Source organism: Lepidochelys kempii, chromosome 10 (genome assembly GCF_965140285.1).
Source record: "Lepidochelys kempii isolate rLepKem1 chromosome 10, rLepKem1.hap1, whole genome shotgun sequence".
NCBI classification, from domain to species: domain Eukaryota; kingdom Metazoa; phylum Chordata; order Testudines; family Cheloniidae; genus Lepidochelys; species Lepidochelys kempii.
The window spans coordinates 17,512,575-17,539,253 of NC_136389.1; the positions used below are offsets into that span (position 1 = coordinate 17,512,575).

Below are 26,679 nucleotides of genomic sequence, written 5' to 3' on the forward strand. Positions count from 1 at the left end.
ATGCCCCCTGCTATGACAATCTGTTCCCCTTTCACTAGGAAGGCCAAGCCGGGTCTCTTTCGCACACTGTTGGCTTTTGGAGAAGAGCTCTCCAGGATGAGTGGCAGAATTTTCTCACTCTAGGACCCTGCTTCTGGGTCCAACGACTGATCCAATCTGGTGGCCTGCAAGGTCATAGTGCAAATAATCGCGTCAGTTTAATCAAGCTTTTGGAGGTCCGATCCTGCTCCCACTGACTTCAGTGGCTGCTGGATCAGGTCGTCGGGCTCAGCCCCTCCAAGTATTCAGGCGACTAACTCCCGTAAGAGAGCGGGTCCTTGGTCACGGGGACGCTCCGCTACACTGGGAGGACACAACGCCTTTGTGGTGGTTTAACGTAACCCCACCAGGACGCTGCCTGATGCCAGAAAATCTTATTACCCCGCAGCAGAGCTCAGCAGCAGGGCCGGTGTCTGGAGCGGGTCTCCCCGCCAGTGGAAGGGGGGCTCCCTGCGGGAAAGCCTGCCCAGCCTGCCCTGACGGGGAAAAGCAGCGGTCGGGCACCGCAGCGACGCCCACCCTCCCTGCAGGCTGAGCCATGCCTCCGGCTGCACGCCCGGGGCTCGCCGCCAGCCCCCTGCCGGCCACTCGCGGCCCGCTGCCGCGCTGCAGGCACGCGGCTCCCGGGGCGAGAGCAACGAGCGGGGGCTATTGTTCGCTTTTGTGTGAAGGGCGGGGGGAGGCTGGTGCACGCCCAGCCCCGGCCTTGGGAAGGCGGGGTGGCGGCCGGGGGGACGCCCAGTCAGGGGAGGGGGAGGCAGGCGCCCCGCGGCACTTGCCAGGCACCCCCGGCGCTGGGCACGGGAACCCCGCGGTGAGCCCAGGCCGGCGAGCAGCAGCCTTGCAGCAGGGCCGCCGCGCCCCCGCCTCTCGCTGCATTGCTGGGAGCAGCCATGTGTGCGCGCCATGTGCTGCGGGCGGCCGGGCGGGCGCGCTTGCTGCCGCTGACAATCCCGGGCGCAGCAGGTGCGGGAGGGCGGGGGGAGCCCGCGGGGGCGCGGAAGACACACGGCCGCTGATGCTGGGCGGGAGGAGGCTGAGCATCTCTGCCCCTCCATGTGCTGACGGAACAGCAGCAGGAGAAGGACAACCCAATGGAGTACAATCACATCTACGTCCACAACGGCTCCCTCCTGGCTCACCACAAGTATGGCTGTGGCTTGGGATATGTACCTGTCATATACTACAGCTTGCTGCTCTGCCTCGGGCTGCCAGGTGAGTGCCACCCTCTGCCCGGCTCTCCGGCGGCACCCCAAAGGCTCTGCCCGGCCCCAGAGGATCGCCCTTAAGAGACGAGGTTTGCCTCAGTCGGTGCATTTTAAAAGCAGAGCCGTGACCTTTTGTTTAGGAGCAACCGACTTATCCTGACATCTGAACTCAGCCAGCAAGTGGAGAAAGTTTTTAGTCTTTAAGGAAAGACTCCGAGGGATGGAGCGGAATTATTCTGTCTCCAAATCATTTTAGAATAAAAAGCAAACAGTCTTGGAGCCACTTACGCTGGAAGACAGTTGGGGGCGGGGGTGTTGCACGTGTATATAGTTATAGGTCAACGGTTAGAAAAAGACTCATTCAAAATCAAGTCCTGTTTGCAGTATATGTTCACTGAGACCCGTTTTTTTAAATGACATGTCCAAGGTCCCCACTGCACAGAGCTCCAAGAAAATTCTGATTTTAAGAGACTTTGGCTGTTTGCAATACAGGAGTACTTTCTTATTGGCTCACTTTCGTTGGTACATATTCTCACGGATGAATGTGTGTGTGTAGAGGAGCAAGGCATTGTTCTACTGTTAATACCTTTATATTAAGGACAGGGATCTTTACAGATCCAAATATACAAGACAATAATTCTGCTTTTGGATGGGATTTCGGGTTAGGTGCTTGTTTTACATTATTGGGTAAACCTTCTCTCTGTCTAGACAAATAACAACAGTCTCTTCCTAACATTGTTGCTAAAACTTTAGAAAAACTCCAGGCATTATCTTTAAAAAAAGAGGTGGTAAAATTCTAATTAAAGTTAAATATTGTAGTGTGTGATGGGTGTGGAACTTTTAATTTTTAAATACACTGGAAGCTTGTTTTATTAACCTATGTGGATTAACACAAGACATTTCTTAGATGATATACTTATTAGGATATGTATTTTACATGTATACTTCTAGGTAATGTTTTTTCTCTGCTCTTTAATGAGAGGTCTGTCTTCTTCTCTTTAATGAGGGGGGAGAGGGATTAGCAAACAGTTCCACTGCTTATAATGCACCTGTACAAGTGCTCTCTGGTTCAGAACCTGACATACATCATCTCAGTTCTTAATCAAGTTTCCAAAATAATTAATTTGGCCATTTCAAGTAGAATGGTATTGAGGACTGGAGGGTTCAGGGGATTGGCATTGGGACATGAAGTCATGTACCTGTACGCTGCCTGCCCATGTGAGGAGTAATCAAAAATTGTTACTGTCAGATTGCTGCTGGCTCATCTCAGACCAGCTCCCAGTGAACAAGGGTAGCTTTAGGAACAAGGTATCTCAGATTCCACACATGAGCAAGGAACTGTGACTCCACAGGATTCCACTGAAGAAAGTAGCTGGTCAGCTAGAAAACCAGCATGCTCCAGGAGCCCATCCCTATAGCCTGGGCAGCAAGTTAAAGAGTCTAGTCAGGCCCACATGACCCACTGGTCCAGGGGTCTGATCCCTCACTCACTGAAGTCAATGGCAGTACTCCACTCATTTCCTATGAGTGCAGGTGTGAGCATCAAAAGCTCATCCCAAGAATATAGACCAGAGGCCAGCTAGCCAGAAAACAAGTTCTCCCGCAGAGAAGGGGAAAAGATGAGACAAGTGACACCAGGAGACGGGAAAGAGAGGAGGGGCTCCTTGTTTAACCATGAAAGGTTAACCAGTCTGCCTCTAGAATATCAGTATACCTGGAGCCTGCACTGCCATTAGACAGCGCAAAACCCACCACTGCCACAACTGATTCGGATTGGTATGTTTGTCCCAGCACAGGGCAAGCACTGAGTAAGCTGTGGAGACTGCACTTTCTCACTCCTAGAAGTGGTCACATGAGGTCATCACTCAGACATTTTGGTAGGGAAGACAGTCTGTGCTATACCAGTTCTATGGCTAAACAAAGGGCTTCGGTATCCAAGACTCCCAGCACTACATGCAGAGAAAACCCATGGTTTAAAAACTACTATTTAAAAATATCTTTAGTAAGGATTCCTCTTGACAAGCAAGAGTAGAGGGAAATGTTAGAACATTTTTATTTGTCAAGATGAATCAATATTTTTGATAATGCAGTATATAGTTATATACATACAAAGGTGCATTTAAAACACCTTGTAAATGGCAAGCAGCACTGATAAGATGTTAACAGATTTCTAAATGCTTTTTTTCACCTTAGCTGCTCTTGTTTAGAAAATTATATTCTTCAAGCCATTAGTTCATAAAAATTTTCGAATCAGACAGTGAGAGCCCTGTGTCTGAACAGTGGCTACAATACATATACAATTGGTACCCAGCACATGAATTTAATTCACTGTGCCTTTTTTTCTTCTCTATAAGTAAATTCTGATGCATGGCAAATCATTAAGAGAACTGCACAGTTAAGTCCTGTATTTAGCCACAAAGCATGTAAAGCACAGGCAAGCCTCTCCACTCTGTAGCCACGCTGTGCCTCAGCCCTGACTTAAAGGGACCCCACCAGCCAGGGAGAAAAGGTACCGTTTCCATGCTCATTCATTCCTTGGCCTCTGTGCCATGGCAGTCAACAATGATGCCATTGTGGACTCTGATACTGATAGGATACTGATTGGTCCAATAGGAAGTGACCTATACCACCTTAAGAATATACGAGTAGGAGGTTATTAGGAAGCAATGAGGTGCTACATCTACCTAAAATTGGGAAGATCCTTCATGCAGACACTAGGAAATCAGTTAATGAATGTTCTGCCTATACTTACACAACTGCAGATGTAGAATACATTCTAATTACGAACCTACTGTGATCCACCCGGGAATGTACGGTTAGAGTTAGTGCAAGGGTGATGAGCAAGGGTGATGTGAATTTTTCCTGGAACATACATCCATTTGATTAGGAAAAATGGCACTGACAATAGTAAAACAAAACAAAATAAAAAAACCAACAGAACAACTTAATCATAGAATAACAGAGTTGGAAGGGACCTCTGGAGGCCATCTAGTCCAACCCCCTGCCCAGAGCAGGACCAATCCCAACTAAATCATCCCAGCCAGGGTTTTGTCAAGCCTGACCTTAAAAACTTCTGAGGAAGGGGATTCCACCACCTCCCTAGGTAACGCATTCCAGTGTTTCACCACCCTCCTAGTGAAAAAGTTTTTCCTAATATCCAACCTAAACCTCCCCCACTGCAACTTGAGACCTAGGTGACCTCTTGATACTGATACCTAGAAACTTGATACTACAAGCCAAAATGATGCCTGATGTAACTCCAGTGAGTTCAGAGGAGTTGTATCATGGATACATTTGGCTTACCTTATTCAGTGTATGTTATCTGAGGATAACACTGACATTAACATCCAAGAGAACTGTACATATATGGCATGCTGAGTGCATAAGATATTCATGGATTTCATTCTGGTATTACACTGGTGCTTTTAAAAAATACTGTAGGGGTATCTGAGTCTCCTTGTCTAAATGATAAAGACCCCGAGGTTCCCTTGATTGAGCTAGTTTTTTGTAATTCTGAGAACTTGAAAGAGAGGAGGATCTAGGTTCTGGCCTCACACACAGATATAGTGTCTGTGCAATACCTTGTTGAAATGCAAAGGTTAACTGTTTGCCACTATTTTTAAAGGTGTGATAAAATCATTTTATTATTGTTTGGATTTTTTGTCCTACTGTAAAAAGGAAATGTCTTCAGCTCAACAGCTTTGCATGGAGACTGCATTGTACAACATGGATGCACACAGCATGCAGAGGGAGTAAAAGAAGCTATATCCCCTCACTTGTATGGCCCAGGCATAATTGCTGCCCCTGCTTTCAGGACAGCTCAGGGATTGCTTCCTCCCTATCCTCCTAGGGGTTCGGAGAGTGCCGAAGAGGGAGGGAGAACAGGGACATGACCTCATCATACTGCCCCTCCCCCCGATTGGCCTGTGGAGAGTAACTGGCACACTAGGAGGAATGAGCTATGCTGCACCCCCATAAAGAGGTATGGCACCAGATGTGCTGCTCCTGTATGCCAGAGAGCCATCCCTCCCAACGCAGGGTGGCTGCACACCACCCAAATGCAGATTTGTTCCTTAGAGGCACAGATGAGCCCTGAGGGAAGAGGAAACCTGGTTAAACATGGATGGCCGAAGGTTAAGTTGTGCTTCCTGCAATATACTTTTGCAGGCTATTCTAACTTGGGGATAGATGCTACAGACCCTCATTCTCACTAGGTAACATTTTATCACATGAGTAATTAGGCCCAGTAACAGGAGCAAGGCTTACAGAAGCAGGCCCTTGATCTGCAGAATCCAGCCTCTCAGTGCAGAAAGCAAGAAAATGTGTGTCTGGCAGGAGCAGAGTGCACAAAGGCTGCTGGAAATGTAGGTACAGTAACTCCTCGCTTAACGTTGTGGTTATGTTCCTGAAAAAATGCGACTTTAAGCAAAACAATGTTAAGCGAATCCAATTTCCCCATAAGAATTAATGTAAATGGGGGGGTTAGGTTCCAGGGAAATTTTTTTCACCAGACAAAAGACTATATTACATATATATATATAAAATGTGTGTGTGTGTGTGTGTGTATAGTATAAGTTTTAAACAATTTAATACTGTACACAGCAATGATGATTGTGAAGCTTGGTTGAGGCGGTGGAGTCAGAGGGTGGAAGAGGGTGGGATATTTCCTGGGGAATGCCTTAGTGCTAAATGATGAACTAGCACTCGGCTGAGCCCCCAAGGGTTAACACATTGTTGTTAATGTAGCCTCACACTCTACAATGCAGCACAAATGGAGGGAGGGGTGACAGCATGGCAGACAGAGACACATACCCTGCGTGTGGGAGAGAGAGAGAGACGCACATTGCCCCTTTAAGTATGCTGACCGCACTCTAAGTAAAGTTGCCTTTTTAAGTAGATCAGGAAGTTGAGACAGCAGCTGCTACCAGCAAGCTCCCTCCGTCCTGAGCCCTGTCGTGTCCTCCCCTGCTCTATGGAGAAGGGGTAAGCGGGGGAACAGGAGCAGGGGAGAGGGGGACACCCTGACATTAGTCCCCCTCATCCCCCCAGCCCGCACAGCAAGCAGGAGGCTCCCAGGAGCAGCTCCAAGGCAGAGGGCAGGAGCAGCACATGGCAGTGGGGGGAGGGACAGCTGAACTACCAGCAATTGATAGCCTGCTGGGTGTCTGCTGCACAGGGAACTTAGGGGAGCAGGGAGCTGATAGGGGGTTGCCGGTCCACCCTGGTTCCAAGCCCCCACCAGCTAGCTCCAACGGGCTGCTTTTTCTGTAAGCACTGGTCAAAGCAGGTGGCTGCCAAAAAACTTTATAAGGGAGCATTTATAACTTTATAAACGAGCATCGTTCTCTAATTGATCAGCAGCGTAACAACAAAACAACGTTAACCGGGACGACTTTAAGTGAGGAGTTACTGTATGAGGGACATGCAAACTCCATTGCATGTTATTCAGCAATCACCACATAGTATTCCTGTTTCCAAGCACCTGAGTAAAGTGCATTGGATCCTTTTGTATCTTATAGACTCATAGACTTTAAGGCGAGAAAGGATCATTGTGATCATCTATTCTAGGGGTTCTCAAACTTCATTGCACCGCAACCCCCTTCTGACAACAAAAATTACTACACGACCCTGGGAGAGGGGACCAAAGCCTGAGCCCACCCAAGACCCGCTGCCACTCTGGGGGTGGGGAGGCAAAGCCAAAGTCTGAGCCCCACCACCCCAAGCAGGGGGGCCAAAGCCCAAGGGCTTCATCCCCGGGCAGGGAGCTATAACCTGAGCCCTGATGCCCGGGACTGAAGTCGAAGCCTGAGCCCCAGCCCCAGGTGGTGGGGCTCAAGCTTTTGGCCTGGGCAGCGAGGCTCGGGCTTCAGCTTTGGCCCTGACCTCAAGCCAGTCTAACGCCAGCCCTGGTGGCTCCATTAAAACGGGGTCACGACCCACAGTTAGAGAACCGCTAATCTAGTCTGAACTCCTGCACATTGCAAGCCAAAGAACCTCAGCAGTGTTTTTACAATGTACCCCTGAAATAGGCCCCTAACCTCTGGCTGAGTTACTGAAGTCCTCAAATCCTGGTTTAAAGATTGCAAGTTACAGAGAATTCACCATTTACACTAGTTTAAATCTGCAAGTGACCCATGCCCCATGCTGCAGAGGAAGGCAAAAAAACCCCAGGGTCTCTGCCAATCTGACCCTGTGAGAAATACCTTCCCAATCCCAAATATGGCGATCAGTTAGACCCTCTGTATGTGGGCAAGACAAAAATCATATCAACATAACTGCAAGACAGAAATATTACAGGAAGATTTGCAAATGGGAAAATGGATATATGCTGTGTTCCAAACTAGAAGAAAGAACTCAGTTCAACCATTGTTCATTAAATGGAGTTCACATAATAAATGGGCACTAAACTCTCCAGCACCAATTTTAGTCAAGGGGAATCTTTCCATTGACTTCAATGAGCAGTGGATGAGACCCAAAGTGTGTGGATGGTACCCTGTTTGAGCAGGAGCAGGGAGCTGATTTGGCAGCACTTGTGACTGGTATGAGACTAAGACAGTAAGAATAAGTGACTGATCCAGTAGCTTAGCTAACAAAGAGATGCTGAGAGATGTTATACTACATTAGGTTGGGCTAGTGCATAGAGATGGACAGAACTGCTGCATAAGCGCTTGAAATGAGTTCCTTTAAATGGCAAAATGATTGTCTGTTTTTAAAGAATGATGGATGCTGAGAAAAAAACAGATCCATAGCAATCATGCTGCACAAAAAAGGGTGACAGGAAGGAGTGTGTATTAGAGACCTTTAGTCTGGTCAATATGTCTGGGGAAGTGTCTGCTAAACTGTCCCCAGTTGGAATACAAGGTCACTGGAATGAAAGGCAGCATCCATATAATTTCAGAAGGGGACATCGTTGTGCATCAGATGTAGTACAGTACTACAGTACAGAACACAACTGCAAATTTCTGGACAGATGAAAAGGAAGGGGTATTGTGTGTTGTTTTGCCAGGTCAAGGACTGAGTGGTAAGCAATGGTGTTCATGCTGAGACAATGTGCAATACATGGAAAGCTTAGCAGGCTGCAAAATACAAAGATATGTGGAGGGAAAATTACTAAAATTCGTTTATCTGGGAAGAAACACTCGAGCAGAGGTTTTTCCTGGAAATGACAGTGGTACAAAATATAGAGCAGAGTCAATTTTCATGTTGAGCAGGCAAATATTTGCAGAGCCCCCAGGAGCTGTTCTAGGAGCGTAGGATCTTTGAAAAACATTAGGTATCCTTATCACGCAGTCCTGCTATCCTCTTCTCCTTCCCCCACCCATCTACTGCTCAGCTTTTTAATGCTCCCTCTCCTCTTTTTTTTTCTGCTCGCCTCAAAATAGGGGGCATGACTCAGCAGAACTAAGTCAGCAGGAGCATGTCCTTCACAACATAAATCAAAACAACTTACCCTATGCAAAAGAAACAGAACAGGAAGATTCCCCAACCTGGAGTTCATCCTGCATTCAGCATCTGGTACAAAGCCCCTCCCTACACACAGTCATTTTCACCCATCTCCCCCACTGCCTTTCCTAGAGCTCTGCCCCTGACTGCCCCTACAAGAGAAGGGGAAAGTGAAGCTGGAGTTAACCCCTTGTCTACTGGGGACCCTTGCAGTGCCCCTGCACTCTACCACAGTCTTCTTCCCCTGAATCAGTACATGAGTAAAACAGTCAAATGTCCAAATTCAGAACGTGCTGCATCTGCCTCTCTAACAGTGACCTGGATGGAGGGGACTGTAGATAGAGCATCCTTAGGACAACACCATATCATTTTCATTAATCCCATCTGGCTACGTTCTACTCTGCTTATAGGGCAGGTGGGACTGTTCAGAGGAGACAGTAGAGAACAAAGCAGAAGCCATGCTGCAAGCCTGGGACTAGGAATATTTAGGGAGACCCAAAGGAGTCACACATCTATGTGAGCATCAAGCAGGGGCCTCTAAAATAAAGTGTTATTTACAGTTTGCTTCACCAGAATTGTTCAGCACTGCATGGGACCCTCCTACCACATGAGCCCCTCGGATAACACCTGTTTAACTTCTTCTTCCTCCTTGGTAAAAGACAACTCAGTCTAGTTACTAAGGGTGTGTTTCCTTTAAATGGGTGGGGATTTTTTAAAAAACTTGAGTTCCACTCAAATTAATTAATTGATTACAATTAATTTGAGTGAGCTAACATGTTTGTACTTGCAAGTGGTGAGACTCCACAAACGTTTGTTTTGGTACAAATGATTGTGAAGTATCCAGACTAGCACATCCAAATGCGTTAGCGATCGCAAGCCAGAAATCTCTAGTGTTGATATACCCTCCGTTGCTAAAACACAGCCAAATTCTGAGGGCCTTACTAAGGGCTTGTCTACATTGTGGGGTAATGCACTCCATGGGGGTGTGATTTCTGAAGTGCACTATTGTGGTGTGCAATAATTGGTACGTGTGGACACTAAAGGTTCCCTAGTTTACTTTAACACAATGCTACATTAAAATGCACTAGAGAACTATTAATGTCCAATAGGTTAGTGCACTGTAGAAATGATACTCCCATACAGCGCATTCCCCCCCACCATGCAGACAAGCTTTTAACTCACTCCTTCAGGCAGAAGTCCCATTATAGTGTGAGCAAAGCGGGCCATGAGATCTGAAAGTGTGGACTCCCACTGAATTGGGTGACAAGTCAGGAAGCCCTAAAGGCCTGTAGTTGTGGATCTCTGTACAGGAAAAGGACTTAAGTTAATACAGAGCTAAATCCTCTCTGTTATTACTTAGTAAGGACTTCAGGATATGGCTCACTTGTACTGTTCATACTTGTATAAATATTGTGGCCCAATTTTTCAAAAGAGACTAATGATTTTGTCTCACTTTTGACTGGTTAGCTTGAGACACCTTAAGGGCAGCTTGATATTCAGAGTAACACTGAGAACCCACCTTTGAAACCAGGCCCCTTTAAGTCACCTCAAATTGGGAAGCCAAAATTTGAGGCATCTAGAATCACTTTTGAAAATTTAGGTCTGCCTTTGCCCAAAGTGACTTGTCCAAATATTTTTAACCAAAAACTAAAACCCTTGCATATTCTTGGCACTATTTTGTTAAGCATTCTGTGTCTTCATTTAATACAGGTTTCCATTAGGGAACCATGACACTCTGATAGGAAGACAGCAGTCCAGATCTTGAGAAGATGAGTTTTGGAATTTTTTATCCCCTCCACACTGGTTTACATGCCTTAAAGCACTCCCTGCCATTCTTCCCCAAAGCACTTCTGCATTGCAGTTATAATTGAAGAAGTGGAGTATCACCATCCATTCTATTTCAGTTTTGATCAGGAGACCATAAAAATGCTTGAGGACAGTACACCTATGAGGCTAATTTCCTTCCACTTTTGTGTGCTTGCTTTTAAGATACATTAAAACCCAGCGCATTAAAATAATGGACACAGATATAATTTGCAGAGTATTGAGGTGCATAACGAGGAAGGTGCTTATTGTTACAGGTTTAAAAATAAATATTCTTAACCTCTGCCCTCCCCCAATACCCAAGACTGTTTCTGAAACCTGCTTTGAGCTTTTTCAGTGTGGTCAACTGTAATAATGGGCCTGATCCTCTGAGGTGCTGAGCGCCTCCCTGAGTACTAATGTGCCCTCAATTGCTACTGAAGTCATTGGGCCTGATTCTCCTGTCACTTACTCCAGTGTAAATCAAGAGTAACTCTGTTGAAGTCGATGAAGCTGCAGTAGCATAAAACTGATGTAAGTAAGAAGCGAATCAGGCTCCAGTGGCTTCAGTGGGAGCAGAGGGCACATAGGATCTTGTAGGACCAGCACCTGTGTTGTTACAGTGCAGCCTTCTTCACAATACTGCCAGTAGGTGGGGGAAGGAGAGGGAGACTTAAGTATAGTGTTTTATTTCCCTGTCTTTCATGGGCAGTGGGTGAAACTTCCCATGGGGGAGGCAAGCTCCTTGTCCTGCCTCTTCCACTCACAGCCCCACCCACACTCCACCCCTGCTCTGCCCCAGGCCCTGCCCCCACCCACCGCTGACTCGCCACTCACCTCTTCACACACACACACACACACACACCCCGAGATCCTCCCTCCACTCACCTCCTCCCTCACCCACCTGCTGCTTGCCTCCTCATCCCCCCGTGGTCCCCCCGCAAGACCCTTTCCCCTCCTGCCACAAGAACCCCACCACCACCTACTGTGCAGCTGGCTCGCTCCTCACCCTGCTGCTGCCCCCGCCCCGTGACACCCTCTCCCCTTTTCACCTTAAAGCACTGATAACATTCCCCAAGGGAACTGAACTGGCTCAATTGCCAGATAGATTCTCCTCTGCTTGGAAGGGAGGTCGGTGTATGCAGTATAGAGAGAGACGAAAACCAAGGCTACCTGCGCCAACCTGAAGCCTAATCTCTCCTTTTGAAAAAGTGCTTGTCTGTGACAGACTGCATTCAGGCAATAGTTTAATCACTTTTCTTACACAAAAAGAAAAGGAGGACTTGTGGCACCTTAGAGACTAACCAATTTATTAGAGCATCTGAGGAAGTGAGCTGTAGCTCACGAAAGCTTATGCTCTAATAAATTGGTTAGTCTCTAAGATGCCACAAGTCCTCCTTTTCTTTTTGCGAATACAGACTAACACGGCTGCTACTCTGAAACTTTTCTTACACAGAATTCCCTGCCAGACTTGTTTACTTAAACTGGGTTTGAATATAACGTCTATATCAAGAAATAAACTCACTGGCTACATCAGCTCCTCCTTGAGCCAGGTGAGCAGTTACTTCTGCGTACAGAGAATAACGGAAGGATCGTCATTTGGAAACTGTTTTTAACCCCAATAACACATTTTCCTACAATATAAAAGTCAGCTGAATGTGGCCAAAGGCTTCCTGGGTGTTGGTGAATGCCTGTTAAATGGCTTCATTACCACTTCAATGGCTCTTTAACAGTTTCAGTGATCTCTGCTACTAGGTCTCTGGAAGGCTTTTTCACTGTGTAAAATTAGGCTGTGTCTACACTACATGAATAACGTAGCTGGAGTCGAGGTACCTTAGGTCAAGTTACCACAGGGGGTCGACGGCAGAAACTCTCCCGTCGACTTACCTTACTCTTCTCGTCGATCTGCAGTCAATTTGGCGGGTCTTCACTAAACCCGCTAAATCAACCACCGGTGGATTGGTCTCAGAGCGTTGATCCCGGCTGGAGTGTAGACCTGCCCTTACTCATGGATCCCCTCCGCTTGCCTCCTCACGTCTGCCACTGACTCCCCGCTCGCATTCTCACATGCGCACCCCCCGTGGGGGGTGAGGAGAGACGTGGCCGGCAGCTGCGGGGACCTCCAAGGGGGCCAGTGAATGGGGTGGAGGAGAAGAGAGGAGGAAGATTCACCCCAGGCAGCAGCAAGCTGTGGGAGCCTTGGGTCAGGGTCAGAGCAGGAAGGGGAAGAGGCGGGAGTGGGGGGGGAGCACCATGGTCCAGGTGGCAGGGACAGCTGTGCTAGGGAAGGCAACGCTTCCCCTTGCCTATTATATCTGCTGCCCATGCTGTCTATTATAACATACATATAAAAAGATGCACTCACACTGTATATATGTACACATCTATAGCTGTACAGATGTACACACACGGGCCCAGATTCTGAGGGGCTCCTGTGCATTCCTTGTAGTTCCTGTGCTCTGTGGATTCCATGGACAGGAAGGAGGCAAGGATGGAGCAGAACGTTCACCCTGCATGCACAAAGAGCAGCCTTGGAGAGATTGTGCATGCCAGAATACAGGCTTACGGTGCTGCTCCCCACTGGGCCCCTCTACTTAGGTCATGGCATAAAAAGCCCCAATCTAGCCCACAACAGATCAGGTGTGTTAACACAGGGGCCTAAAATGCCTTACACTGTGAGAATTAGGATGTGGTAAGTGCGAGGAAAATGAGGCCTGTATTATATCAAACACAGCTTCCTTCAGTATAGTGCATTAGTCCTAGAGTTGTACCACTAGGTCTGCTCCATCAGGCAGGCTACCAAAATCCTAGTCCAGCAGCCTAGGAAAATCCAAAGGCCCATGCTGTGCAAGTGAAATGCATTACTCACTGTCTGCCAGACAAGTTACTGTATAGACCTGCACTTTAAAACCCTGGATGCGCTGACTGACTGACTAGTCTGAAAATGAATATTGGCCAGTGGCCCTCAACACAGTTACCTTGTAAATGCCCTTGAAGAGCTGAAGAAATGGATCATTTGCTCACAAAATCTTCTATTTTGTTAAAATCTCTCTCTGGCTCTGACCAGCCTCCTGGGTACAACCAGTACAACACTTTGGGAAGGGTACAGAATACATAGTGCTCTTCACCAGAGTAAGGTGCAATGGCTAATCAGTACCATGTGCAAGGAAAAGGAGGTGGAAGGCCAGTTTTCATTGTCAGATTCAAGTCTGAGGCATTGATCAATCAGCACACCCAGGATTTTTAAGTGAATGTCTGCAAAGTAGTTCATGGCAGGCAGTCACTAATTCAGTTTCACCTTCATAGAGTGGAGTTTTGAGTGACCTGACCAGCTGAATAATAGGGTAGTATTTTTCCCAGGCAGCCTAGTAAGTCTTTTCTATTTCCAGTTTCATTTTCACCTTCCAATCTGAGGGGATGGTCAGTCAACGAACCCAGGATTTCTAAGGATGAGTCACATTAGAGCTTTTTCTTGAGGAGCCCTACCACATACTATTATACCATAGCCTTTGTGCTGCCCTGCTTCTCCTTCAGCATGGACCCTCTTCACACCCTCCCTGCAGTTCTGCTCTGGACTTTGCCATTTCCCACTGCTGCTTGCACTGCAGAATGACACTCTTTGCCATTGTGCCTGGTGAGAGATGAGAGACACAGAGAAATGGTTTCACTTGACTCGTCTTTCTCTGCGGGAGTGCGTGTATGAGTGCGTCCCATTCTTTGGTTCCCAAACAATATGACAATAAATAATCAGCCTTTTAAATCACTTCTCACAGGTATCCTCTGAGGAAAAGGAAGGAAGATGTGCTGTATCAGTTGCAGCCTTAAAGTATCACATGAGTGGGTCACCTGGCAAGCCCTGCACTGTTTAACAAAGCTCTTGACCACAAGCCACCATATTGAGAGACAAGGGCAAAGTTTGCTCCCCTAAGCAGGCATAAGTTCACTGAAGTTGCCCCCACTTATATTTGGTTTGAATTTGGCCCATAGTGCTTTAGGACAGATCATCATTTACACTGTAGCACTGAATTTATAGAAAATATTGGGGTCACCTTATCTTTTTCTCTGATAAATTCGATCTAAGTTATTCTTGGACATGAAAATTAAACAAAAATTCTAGCCTGCTACAGCAGGCACTATTAATAAATGAATGTTGAGTAGCAAAAGTCACCCGCTGGCAATGGTTATGATACAGTCACCACCGAGATCTCCATACCAGTGGTTTTCAACATTTTTTCATTTGCAGACTTCAAAGGATTTAGTGCAGATCCCTTTGGAATTCTTAGACATAGTCTGTAGACCCCCAGGGGGTCTGCAGACCACAGGTTGAAAACCACACCCTTACAAAAAGAAAAGGAGTACTTGTGGCACCTTAGAGACTAACAAATTTATTTGAGCATAAGCTTTCGTGAGCTACAGCTCACTTCATTGGATGCATTCACGAAAGCTTATGCTCAAATAAATTTGTTAGTCTCTAAGGTGCCACAAGTACTCTTTTTCTTTTTGTAAAAACAGACTAACACGGCTGCTACTCTGAAACCAGTCCTTACAAAGTAGAAGATAAAAGCCATGGTAATCTCAAATGTGGTAAATGTTGCCATTTGATTCTGTACTGGCAATCACACTAACATTAACTACTGAGAATAGTAAATGTCTAGTTTTTAATGTTGTCTACTGTTTTATAATACATCATCTAGTCCTATCAAGCATCTTTGTTCCTCATTGTATATTTTCTAGTATTTTGAATTTAAATATTCAGGATTTTTTTTCATATATAAAGGGCCTGTCAATATAGTGAAAGGAAATCATTATTTGAAAAGTTAAAAAAATGAGATTACATTTAAAATTGCATAACAATATCTTTATGTGAAATGCAGGAAGTTGTAATATTTGACCTAAAGAATAATTTTACACACACTCTCTCTCTTTCTCTTTTTAGCGACAATCTTATTCAGTAAAAGGCGTCCCTTATATAGGGTTGCCAACTTTCTACTTGCACAATACTGAACACCCTTGTCCCACCCCTTCTCCAAGACCCCGCCCCCTGCTCACTCCATCCCCCCTCCCTCTGTCGCTTGCTCTCCCCACCCTCACTCACTCGCTCATTTTCACCAGGTTGGCTCAGGGGGTTGGGGTTGGTAAGGGAGAGGGTGAGGGCTCCAGCTGGGGATGCAGGCTCTGGGGTGGGGCCAGAAATGAGGAGTTCAGGGTTTGGGAGGAGGCTCTGGGCTGAAGCAGTGGGTTGGGATGCGAGAGGGGTGAGGGCTCTGGGCTGGGGGTGTGGATTCTGGGGTGGGGCCAGAAATGAGGGGTTCGGAGTGCGGGGGTGGTCTGTGGGCTGAGGCAAGGGTTGGGGTGCGAGGGCTCCGGCTGGGTGCAGACTCTGGAATGGGGCTGGGGATGAGGGGGTTGAGGTGTAGGAAGGTGCTCTGGGCTGGGACCAAGGGGTTGGAGCACGGGAGGGGTCACGGGTCTGGACAGCGCTTACCTCAAGCAGTTCCCAGAAGCAGCAGCATGTCCCCCCTCCGGCTCCTACGTGGAGGTGTGGCCAGGCGGGTCTGTGCGCTGCCCCTTCCACAGGTGCCGCTCCCGCTGGCTGTGCTTCCTGGCCAGTGGGAGCTGTAGAGCCAGCGCTTGGGGCTGGGGCAACATGCGGAGGCCCCTGGGTGCCCCTACACCTAGGAGCCGGAGAGGGGACATGCCACTGCTTCTGGGAGCCGCACGGAGCCACAGCAGGCAGGAAGCCTGCCTTACCCGTGCTGTGTTGCCGACCGGACTTTTAACGACCCAGTCAGCAGTGCTGACTGAAGCCACCAGGGTCCCTTTTTGGCCGGGTGTTCCAGTCAAAAACCAGACACCTGGCAACCCTACCCTTATATGACCTTATGGATTGTTTGTCACCCAGTAAGCAACAGCCATAGTAACTTTATTTAGCTACCTTAGAGACTAACAAATTTATTTGAGCATAAGCTTTCGTGAGCTATAGCTCACTTCATCGGATGCATTCAGTGAAAAATACAGTGGGAAGATTTATATACATAGAGGACATGAAACAAGGGGCGTTACCATACACGCTGTAAGGAGAGTGATCACTTAAGGTGAGCTATTACCAGCAGGAGAGCGGGGGACGGGGTGGGGGACCTTTTGTAGTGATAATCAAGGTGGGCCATTTCCAGCAGTTGACAAGAACATCTGAGGAACAGTGGAGGGTGCAGGGGGGAATAAACATGGAAGTGAGCTGTAGCTCACGAAAGCTTATGCTCAAATAAATTTGTTAGTCTCTAAGGTGCCACAAGTCCTCCTTTTCTTTTTGCGAATACAGACTAACATGGCTGCTACTCTGAAACCTTTATTTAGCTAGTTTATGATACTGAACTACCAAACCACACAGTGGCATAACCCTGCTATCCACTTAACTTATAAAGGAGATTTCACTGCATGCAGAGTCTGTTTGTTACGCACAGAATATATTCCTCAAAAGTAACAAGTGTTTCTGTTTCCTGCTTAGAAACACTCAACTGCTATTCTTTAAGCTCACAAGCTGTGATAATAGGCAATTGAAGTATTTCTATAATTCCCCCATAAAACAGATAATATTTGAGGTATGACTATAATCCATAAAAGCAAGGAAACTAAAGGATATATTGTGCCTTCCAGACAACACTTGGGGAAGGTACAGAAAGCGCTCCAGGAGGCCAGAACCCTGGGGGAGTAGGAGAGATGATGAGCACTGCACTGTCTTCTCCAAGAGTACAGAATCTAACTGCTTCTGCCCCTGACCAGATGTGCACCCCTTTACTCCCTCCACACCTGTCAAGGTCCCAATGGTGCTAGCTTTGCATTGCACAATCCTTGTGCCCTGAACTCCTTGCGCCCAGACCCTGCCCCCTTTTGTACCCCCACAGGGGCTGAACACGTTTGTTGCTGAAATTCTCTCCTAAACCTGTGATGCTCTGGCTTTATAGGAAACACTGTAAGAAAGGATCACCTCTGACACAGTAAGCAGACCTTGGAGGAGTTTCTACTTGGAACTTGTTTACACTAATATTAAGTTGACAGCAAGGTGGGGTGTGGAACGGGAGTAGATCAAAGTGCATCAGGGACCTGTTAGTGTGCAGCAGCAGGGTCCTCACAGACATTTAGTGATCAGCAGGCTAGTGTGGGGTAGATTTACACCCTGTTTGCAGCAAACTAAGTGTTCATGTAGACAATCCTTTGCTGTAAAGTCCACATGGGATTCAACATCAGAAGTAAAGGCAACCGAGGACCATCTCTCACTTCAGGCTTTTCCCTGACAGATGATCTCTCTTAGATGCCTAGAACCCCAAAGACATAGGGCTGTACAGGCCAATGCCAATGATCTGAATTGCGCATTGAAACACACAAAGTCAAGCAGACTTTGGAGGACAGATGAAATTCTCTCCTTGCATACAGCTTGGCTGAGTAAGCAGGCAGCCAAGTGCTGCCCTAGCTGAGGTTTCTGAATGATGTTTGGGTGCAGCTCCCTATTGACTGCACTGCATTATTCCAGTCTGGATAACTGCAGTGGAAGGAACAGCCATGCAAGAAGGAAAAAAGCTCTCCTGGACACTATTGCTACCTGGATACTAGAAACCCCCAGATAATATATCGTTAGGGCAAGAGGCAGATAGATCCCCTCTATTGAAGGGGATAAATTGAACAGTTGCTCTGACCCAACCCACTAGTCTCATCTCTTGCAGCCTCCATCCTTGGCTCTCTGATAGATGTTAGGAAAGCCAAAGTCCTGTACTGCAGTGAGTAATGCAGCCTCAACTTATATTTGTCACCCCCTAATCAGCTCCCACAGCAGTGACCAATCCATTCCAAATCTGAATGATCTTATCCACGAAGTAGCCAGAAAATGTCCAGAAAGAAACATGCACCAGTGTGTCCAAGTCAAGCCAAACTGAATTCACTCATGTGTTCTCCATCCCTAACAGACCCAGCAATCGGGTCTCTGCATATGCTATGGTGGACGAGGACATTTTTTATCTTTACCACCATTAGAATGCATAAAAGTGACCTGTCAGGATAGGGCAAAGAGAGCAGATATCTGGGAATCACCATGACAATTGCAGAGGGCAATATATTATTGTCATTATGGTATGGTCCACTGGCTGAACAGCATTCTCCCCAGTTTCACCAGGCACTAGCCCTGGAGAGGGCTCAAGAATACCACAGAGAAGAATTCTACATTGCCAGGGAGATGGACAAAGTGAGTAAGTCTCCTATGCCTCTCTCCATACTGTACAGAGCAATGAAGGCTATTCCTGAACTCTCTGCTGAGGCATTATCATGCTGGCAGTTTTCTGCTGAACCTCAGTAATGGCGTTTATATCTGTTCTCACTAAGTAAATGATATTATTGTATTTCATATCACCCAGCCAGCAAAATCACTAATGTGATTCCAAGAAAAGTTTTTCCAATACAAGATACTGTAGCCCTTCCAGAAAAATTGGATAGTGCTTCCCTGTACTTTGGCAGATCAATTTTCTAATCCAGCTCACAGGGCAAAGCTAGCTGGCATCTTGGTATACACTGTTACTGCTGGCCTTGGTAATGGAGGAGCACAGAGGCAGAAGCTGCCCATAAATCCACTCAACTGTGGGGGCCTAGAACTAATCAACACCTCCCACAAAGCAGGCAGGAGGAAGCAAGGCCAGGGTGCCTGGAAGATGTGCATATCCAGCTTAATTGTTGAAATTCCAACCAGAACCTCTGACAAGGGCAAATTGCCTCACAGACACAGCCTTCCTCACTGCAGCAGTCTATGGGTGACTCAAGTTTACAGTATTCTCAAAGGAGATGCATACACTGGGTATATTCAGGTTACAAGGTGCCAGGCCATGAAACATGGCTGGCCAAATCCTATAGTAATTTCTCAGTCACATTAAGTTTTCTGAGTCCAGGATTTTCGTGATTATATATTGTTCATTCTATCTCTGATTGCCAGATAGCAGATCTTATTGAGAGATTAAGGTTTTCTTGAAAAACAAGGAAATGGAGCACTCTGCCTACCACAGCCCCCTGATGCTGCTCTAAATTGAAATCAATGGAGTTACACCGATGTAAGATTGGTGTAACAGAGAAGGAGGGTCAGGCCTGGTATAATCCCTAATGCCAGAAAAACTAATTTGAAAGAAAATCTTAAAATAATATTCTGGGCAAGGTTCTACTTTACATTTCATATATATGGTTCTGACACCTTGATCACGTACTGTTTGGCTTAGCTATTCTACAAGAGTTTGCTTTGTTTCAGGGTGTGATTTTAATCATTCTCTTGAATTTTGATTGATCCCAGAACTGGAATGTCGATGGTGGTTACTCCTGTCATTCATTTTGTGTGACCCTTTTCTCCAGTAGCTAAAAACCTGCTTTGAGAAAGCAGGCTCGGGAGGCCTTCCTAAGTCAAGAGTTGTCGTAATTGCCAAGTGATAGTTAAATAATATGCATTCTCATTTCAGTTTTAGGACACATTTAGGGCATCATTACTTTTACTTACATAATTTCTGCTCTTTCTGATATGAAAGTCCTCATAATTTTTCTTGATTTGCCTTGGGAGAGCAATCTGTAGAAGAGGGAGAGGTAATTACAGCACTTATGAAAATGTCAAACACAAATATTTGGCAAGCCATGCTGTCAGTAAACCAAATCTCCATCTTTGTTTAAACACTACTGTGGCCACTCTAGCCACTTTGATCAATCTTTGGATGGGACTAATCTACCATACCTTACTCTGATGAAACTGCCAATGGTAGCAATAGGAGTTTTGCCTAAGACAAGACTGCATGATTGGACCTAATGTAATGTAAGCCCTTTGATATGTTGGCAACTTGTTGTTGTGCTATTTAAGCAACATGTAACCCTTCTTTTAGGCATAGGTTGTGTGATGGGCATACTGGACAGTGGCCATGGGGCTGCAGGCAAAATCCTGTCTGAGCCAAAGAGGCAGTGTACGGGATTTCTTCAGTGGTGTTGAGTCAAATCATACATAATTCAAAGAGTTTTACTCAAGTATAAAAGTTTAATTTGAACTGCATTTTTCCCCTTAATGGCTCAGGAATACTCCAGTAGCAGCAACAGATACAAGGCCTCACTGTCAGAGATGTATCCTTAAGGAGTATCTCTGGCTAAGCAAGGAACTGTTTGGGGAGTAGATGGATCTGGTGGCAATAAGGTCGATATGGATCCTGAATGAAGAGCCAGCAAAACTGTCATGATAGAAAAGGCCTGTGAAGTGCTGAGAGCCTCAGGCATGGTTCTGAGTGCCTCACCCTGCTCAAGTGAGAATTGAGGAATTCTTCACAGGATTGGGCCACAAAATGATCAAGTTAAGATGACCTATCAAGGCCAGTTTGATTTCCAATCCTTTGCCATAGGGTTCAAACACACACACACATGCACGCGAATGAGCAGGGGAATCAAGTGAGCTGTAACAAAGTCCCTTTTATACCTTCTTTTTTCCCTTTCTGTCATGGAAAAGGGAGAGGAAAAGGCTGGGGAAAAGAAGAAGAAAACAAAAGGGGGAAGGGGAACTAACTGGAAGCCAAAACAAAAAAGGGTTTTTTAGTAAAAAGAAAAACACACAACAAATTTTTGAAAAAACGAGTATTTTTCACACCAAAACAAGTTTTTGTAAAAAAAAAAAAGGGGGGGGGGGGCATTTTTCATCAAAAAAAAATTTGACAGACTATTTTGACCAACTCCAAACAGTTCCTGTCTCTTCTATACAGAGCAGCTAAACCCTGGCTAAACACAGTGGTACAGGGCTGGACTGAGTTGACAGGCTGACTAGATTGAATTAGGCACAGACAACATAGGAGTTCACTCTTTGGTTTCTTGAACTTTAATGAAGATAGTTCTGCTACAGCACACCTGAAATGTAGCTACAGCTCAATCAAACATTCAAATAAGGCTAACTCTACCTCCCGTTTCAGAGTAGCAGCCGTGTTAGTCTGTATCTGCAAAAAGAAAAGGAGTACTTGTGGCACCTTAGAGACTAACCAATTTATTTGAGCATAAGCTTTCGTGAGCTAGAGCTTGATGAAGTGAGCTGTAGCTCACGAAAGCTTATGCTCAAATAAATTGGTTAGTCTCTAAGGTGCCCCAAGTCTTCCTTTCTACCTCCCGTGAAACTAACTGAACTTTTCTGTCTCCACAGCAAACATCCTGACAGTCATCATCCTGTCGCAGTTGGTGGTTCGCAGGCAGAAGTCCTCCTACAACTATCTTTTAGCACTAGCTGCTGCTGACATACTGGTACTTTTTTTCATTGTCTTTGTTGACTTTTTGCTGGAGGACTTCATCTTGAATAAGCAGATGCCTCAGATATTGGACAAAATAATTGAGGTATTGGAATTTTCTTCCATACATACGTCCATTTGGATTACCGTGCCATTAACAATTGATAGATACATAGCAGTATGTCATCCGCTTAAATATCACACTGTCTCCTACCCAGCTCGTACTCGAAAAGTCATTGTGTGTGTGTATATCACCTGCTTTTTGACCAGCATTCCCTACTACTGGTGGCCCAATATTTGGATTGAAGACTACATAAGCACATCTATACATCATGTCCTTATCTGGATCCACTGTTTTACTGTTTACTTGGTACCGTGTTCCATTTTCTTCATTCTGAATTCAATCATTGTGTACAAGCTCAGACGAAAATGCAATTTCCGACTGAGAGGATATTCCACAGGGAAAACAACAGCCATTTTGTTTACTATAACTTCTATTTTTGCCATACTTTGGGCACCAAGAATAATCATGATACTGTATCACCTCTATGTATCACCTTTAAACAACACTTGGTTGGTACATATTGTCTCAGATATTGCCAATATGCTAGCACTGTTGAACACTGCAATTAATTTCTTCCTCTACTGTTTCATTAGCAAGAGATTTCGCACAATGGCAGCTGCGACACTAAAGGCTTTCTTTAGGTGTCAGAAACAACCAGTTCAGTTCTATACAAACCATAACTTTTCAATAACTAGCAGCCCTTGGATTTCCCCTGCCAATTCTCACTGCATCAAAATGCTTGTTTACCAGTATGATAAAAATGGAAAACCTATAAAAATATCACCATGAAAAGAAGGATTGTTGGTGTCTCTGGATGCATCTTCTTTTCAAGCCGTTACATCACCAGGATGTAAACTGCTGACATGGCTATTTTTAAAAGTGGTCAGTTGATTTCATTTCCCTGACAGACTAAAGGCAGATCAGACTGTAGGCAGAGAATGGGAGTACTTCATCTGGGGAGTTGGAATGAGAAGGCAAAATGCCTCTTTCCTGTTACATAGCATTTTGAATATGCTTTGGAGTACAAGTCTTTATGTTAATTTGCTATCAAGTGTCCATGTGCAAGCATTGATGCAGTACAGTTGTTGGGGGAAAAGCCACGCCGAAGTTGTTTAATTGCAACCATAAAAAAACTTCTGTGACCATGTAGTTGTCTTCACTATTGACAAAGTGAATGCTTTACGTACTGTGGAAGGTATCATTTGCACTGCGTGCACTTGCCTAAAACGATGTGTCATTTCTAACATGAAATATCGCTACACGCAGTCCCTGCTATTGAGGACTTTCTGCAGTGAGCAATCTGGAAGACATTTGAACTGTGACAAGCCCTTCCAAGCTCACTTGAACTCCAGGCTTGAACTCAAGGCTCAAGGATGGATATTTCACCTGTTACAGCCTTGGCATGAAAAGCAGTCCTGCAAGCTGCCAATATTTATATGCTTTAAGTTGTTTTATCTAAGATAGCGGCCAGAGGAGAGGAGTCTGAGAGGAGGGGGAAGGAGGTTTCTTCAGCCAAGAACAAAAGTAGAATATTTCTCCAGTGACTTTAATTAGACTCTCCAAAAGCCCATAAATTCGGGGCCCAGTCCTGCACGGTACAGCGGTCCCATGGAGCCCGATTCTGTGAGGTGCTGCATGTACACTGAGCAACATTTTGTAATTAATTTCAGGGAGATTTGGGTTGGGAGGCCCCTGGGTGCGTGAGCCCTCTCTGCAGTTACCCCAGAGTGTCAGCTCCTGTCTCTTGGGGCTGACCTGGTTCCTGGAGTCCCAGCTCCTGTCCGTTGGCTCTCTAGCCACAACATGTAGATGGGGTCCTCCCCTTGTGATGTTGCTCCCCTTCCCTGGCCCTTGCACTGTTGGATTGCCAGCCTCAAGGTCCCGCTCCCACACTGCAGGAGATAACATCATTAAATCAGGAGTCGGAAATTTTTTGGTTATCAACAGGAGTCTCCCTGACATGCTAGGAGACTTGGTGAGCCTAGCGATGTGTTTAATGAGAAATATGGACACCACAACTCCCATTGGAGCCAATGAAAATACTCAGCACCCCCCTTGACTGGGCCTTTAGAAATTATACATACAAAAATTAAATATTAGAACTTGTTTGGGCTATGCTATCACAGATTTACCATTTAGTTGTTTAGTTTAATAGTCAAAAATCTGTGTGTGGATTCAACATATTAAAGACTCCACAACAGTAAAAACAAAGACTACCAAAAATGCAGGGCAGTGAATTTTAAGGTACTTTAATTAGGATAAATATTTAAATTCTCTTCCTCCACACTCATAAGAAGCATTTCAGGAACTCTGGTAGAAGACACAGGAAGAAGATATCTACATCAGGCTACTGAGAGGCATTTCATTTGCTATTATCCCTCTTTGTTGTTGGTATGTGGTCTCACAAAGCATGAATCATAACACGTGAATTACTTGTGGAGCACTTAACACAGGCCTTAACAAAGAGTGTAAGATTATGTTTCCTTGCCTGGTAAACACAGTCACAGCTTTGTCTGTGAGCATAGGGGCTTCTCAACTGATAACTGCAAAAAAGAGGGAAGCTCAGGGTTTGCAAAGTGTCAGTATATGTGCCTCATTGTGAGCAGGAAGCTCACAAAAGACCCAATGCTGTGACATCCTGAGATTCTCCGAGAGGGGGAATAGAGGGCACTCAGCACCTCCTAGAACTAGGCTCAATAAAATCTGCAGGTATTGAACAGTCTGCCATACTTTGAAGTCTTACTATGTTTTAAGAAATGCTGAGTACCCACGAGTCCCGACAGCCTGATTCCCCACTGCCTTGCTCCTCATGTAACCATTTACTCCTGTGTAAAGTGAGTGCAAAGTGGATGTATACAGCCACCAAATAAGAATGCACCGTGCACAGACATAAATGACAACACAAGGCACAGGAAAGATCAGGTGATTGAGGTGATATACTTTATTGGATCAACATCTGTTGGTGAGCGAGACAAGTTTTCGAGCATACAAGTAGAAAGCAGTAAAGTATGAAGTCCAATTTATCTGGTCCGACAGATCTTTACCTACATGAGAGTAGGGCTTATTTGGGAAAGAATGAGACTACTCAAGCAGTAAGGATTTGTAAAATTGGGTCCATTATGCTCAGATCCTCAGCTCCACTGACTTCAGTGTGAGTCCAGGGTGCTCAGTATTTCCCTGCAAGGTGCTAAGCACCTCCTCTATCAGGCTGCTGAATTATATAGTCTAATGATTTTTCAGTTCAATCAGAAAGGGGTGGGGGATGGGGGGGAATGTGCCTGAGAACAGAATTTGACCCTTTCCCCCAAAGCAGCATGGCAAGAATTAAATCTTTTGAAATAAGAAGAGAGGAAAAAAACAAGCAAACAAAAACCCACCCTGTGATCTTTTCACACTAATCTTGACAAAACGTGATGTATGCAAAACAGTAATTGCAATAATAGAGCATAAGGAAACGCTAGGTCTCTGAATGTGTCATTACCGACAACTAAATAAGGGTAAAATTATTAGCTTCTTTACTACTGATTTACTTATTTATTTATTAGTCTTTGTCCTTTTCCCCGCCATTCCTCAAGCTCTCTCTTTATTCTCCTTCTGTGTAAATTGATATTAACCAAAGTTTACCTTTTTAAAAAAGGTACTAGCTATTTAATTTTGGGGAAGACACTGTATTGATCTCTTTTTTATTTTAAATTTGTTATGAAGAATGCTAGTCTGAGTTACATGTGAATATGTCAAAGTGCAATATACCTATATAGAGTAAGTTATTCATTTTTGAGAACGTTATCTAATATTGAAAACAAAATGTATTTATATGAACATTTCACTATTCTACTTAATATATTAGTAACCTTACATAAGTAATTGAATGTTTAAGTTTTTTTAAAAGATGCATATATTTCAGTTCAGTATATGGAATTATCTGCCATATACATTGTGTGATTTATTACTTTTCTTACCATGATGTTGGTCCTGAAAACTAGCAGTGTAATCTCTCTTTTGTTTCCTACTTATATTTTTTATTTTAATAAATGGCCATATTTAAAATTTTAAAACTCTTAGTGTGAGGATTTGATTTCTGAACTAAAGATATTCCACCAGGTTATTGTAATCTTGTTTTTTTAAAAAAACCTCACTACCATTTTCATATCAGTCTTTGAAATACCATGGTATTACTTTCATAGGTATTTAATCAACCAGTTCATTTCCAATAATTTTGGGGCTTTAAGGGCTCGATTCAAAGCCTAATTGAAGTCAACAAAAAACCTCCCACTGGTTTCAATGGGGTTTTGATTAGGCCATAACTTATTAACAATAAACATTCTGAAGACTTTTTTGTGAGGGGGCAGTTTGGGAAATAAAGCCTTGACTTTTTAGTCCACTATATGAGAGCTGCTGTTGATGATCCTTGCTTTTTTTAGTTTTGTGAAGCATCTTGCAATGACTGTTGTTAACGAGCCAATGTCTTGCTGTATTCTTTGTACCACCTAATTTTCCTATAGTAAAAACTTAACCAAGCACTCGCTGTCTCACTATTTAGGAAAATAAAATATTCTGGAGACAGAAGTATCTTGGTTGCAGAGAGGGGATTTTGTACTTGTTTTATTGTTTTAACTTATATTTCAAATATCTACAATTAGGGGGGAAAAAAAAGCTGTGAACAGAGAGTCTAACAATTACTTGCAGGCATATGTCCTTGAAAAATCACAGCTATGAACAAAGTCATTTTTAAACACAATGCTGAGTATATAATATTATAATAATGAGACCTATTATCTATTTGAATTGTAAACATTGATATTTTCATAACTAGAGAATATATTGTGTTTGACAAACTTGTTTGTATTATAATAAATTCTGA

General features: G+C 44.8%; 2 protein-coding genes across 2 annotated transcripts in view; one reads left to right on the top strand and one right to left on the bottom strand.

Annotated features, from left to right (window-relative positions):
* The first annotated feature begins 1,081 nt into the window (after positions 1-1,081).
* Positions 1,082-25,475, top strand: GPR139 (G protein-coupled receptor 139). Its single transcript, XM_073362276.2, has 2 exons — positions 1,082-1,254; positions 21,673-25,475. The coding sequence occupies exons 1-2, from the start codon at positions 1,134-1,136 to the stop codon at positions 22,605-22,607; spliced, it is 1,056 nt and encodes a 351-aa protein (XP_073218377.1). The 5' UTR covers positions 1,082-1,133; the 3' UTR covers positions 22,608-25,475.
* Positions 20,011-26,679, bottom strand: part of IQCK (IQ motif containing K) — a 210,094-nt gene continuing 203,425 nt past the window's right edge. The window contains exon 10 of the transcript XR_012161133.1: positions 20,011-20,079. The gene's annotated coding sequence lies outside the window, so the exon portion shown is untranslated. The remainder of the gene's footprint in view (positions 20,080-26,679) is intronic.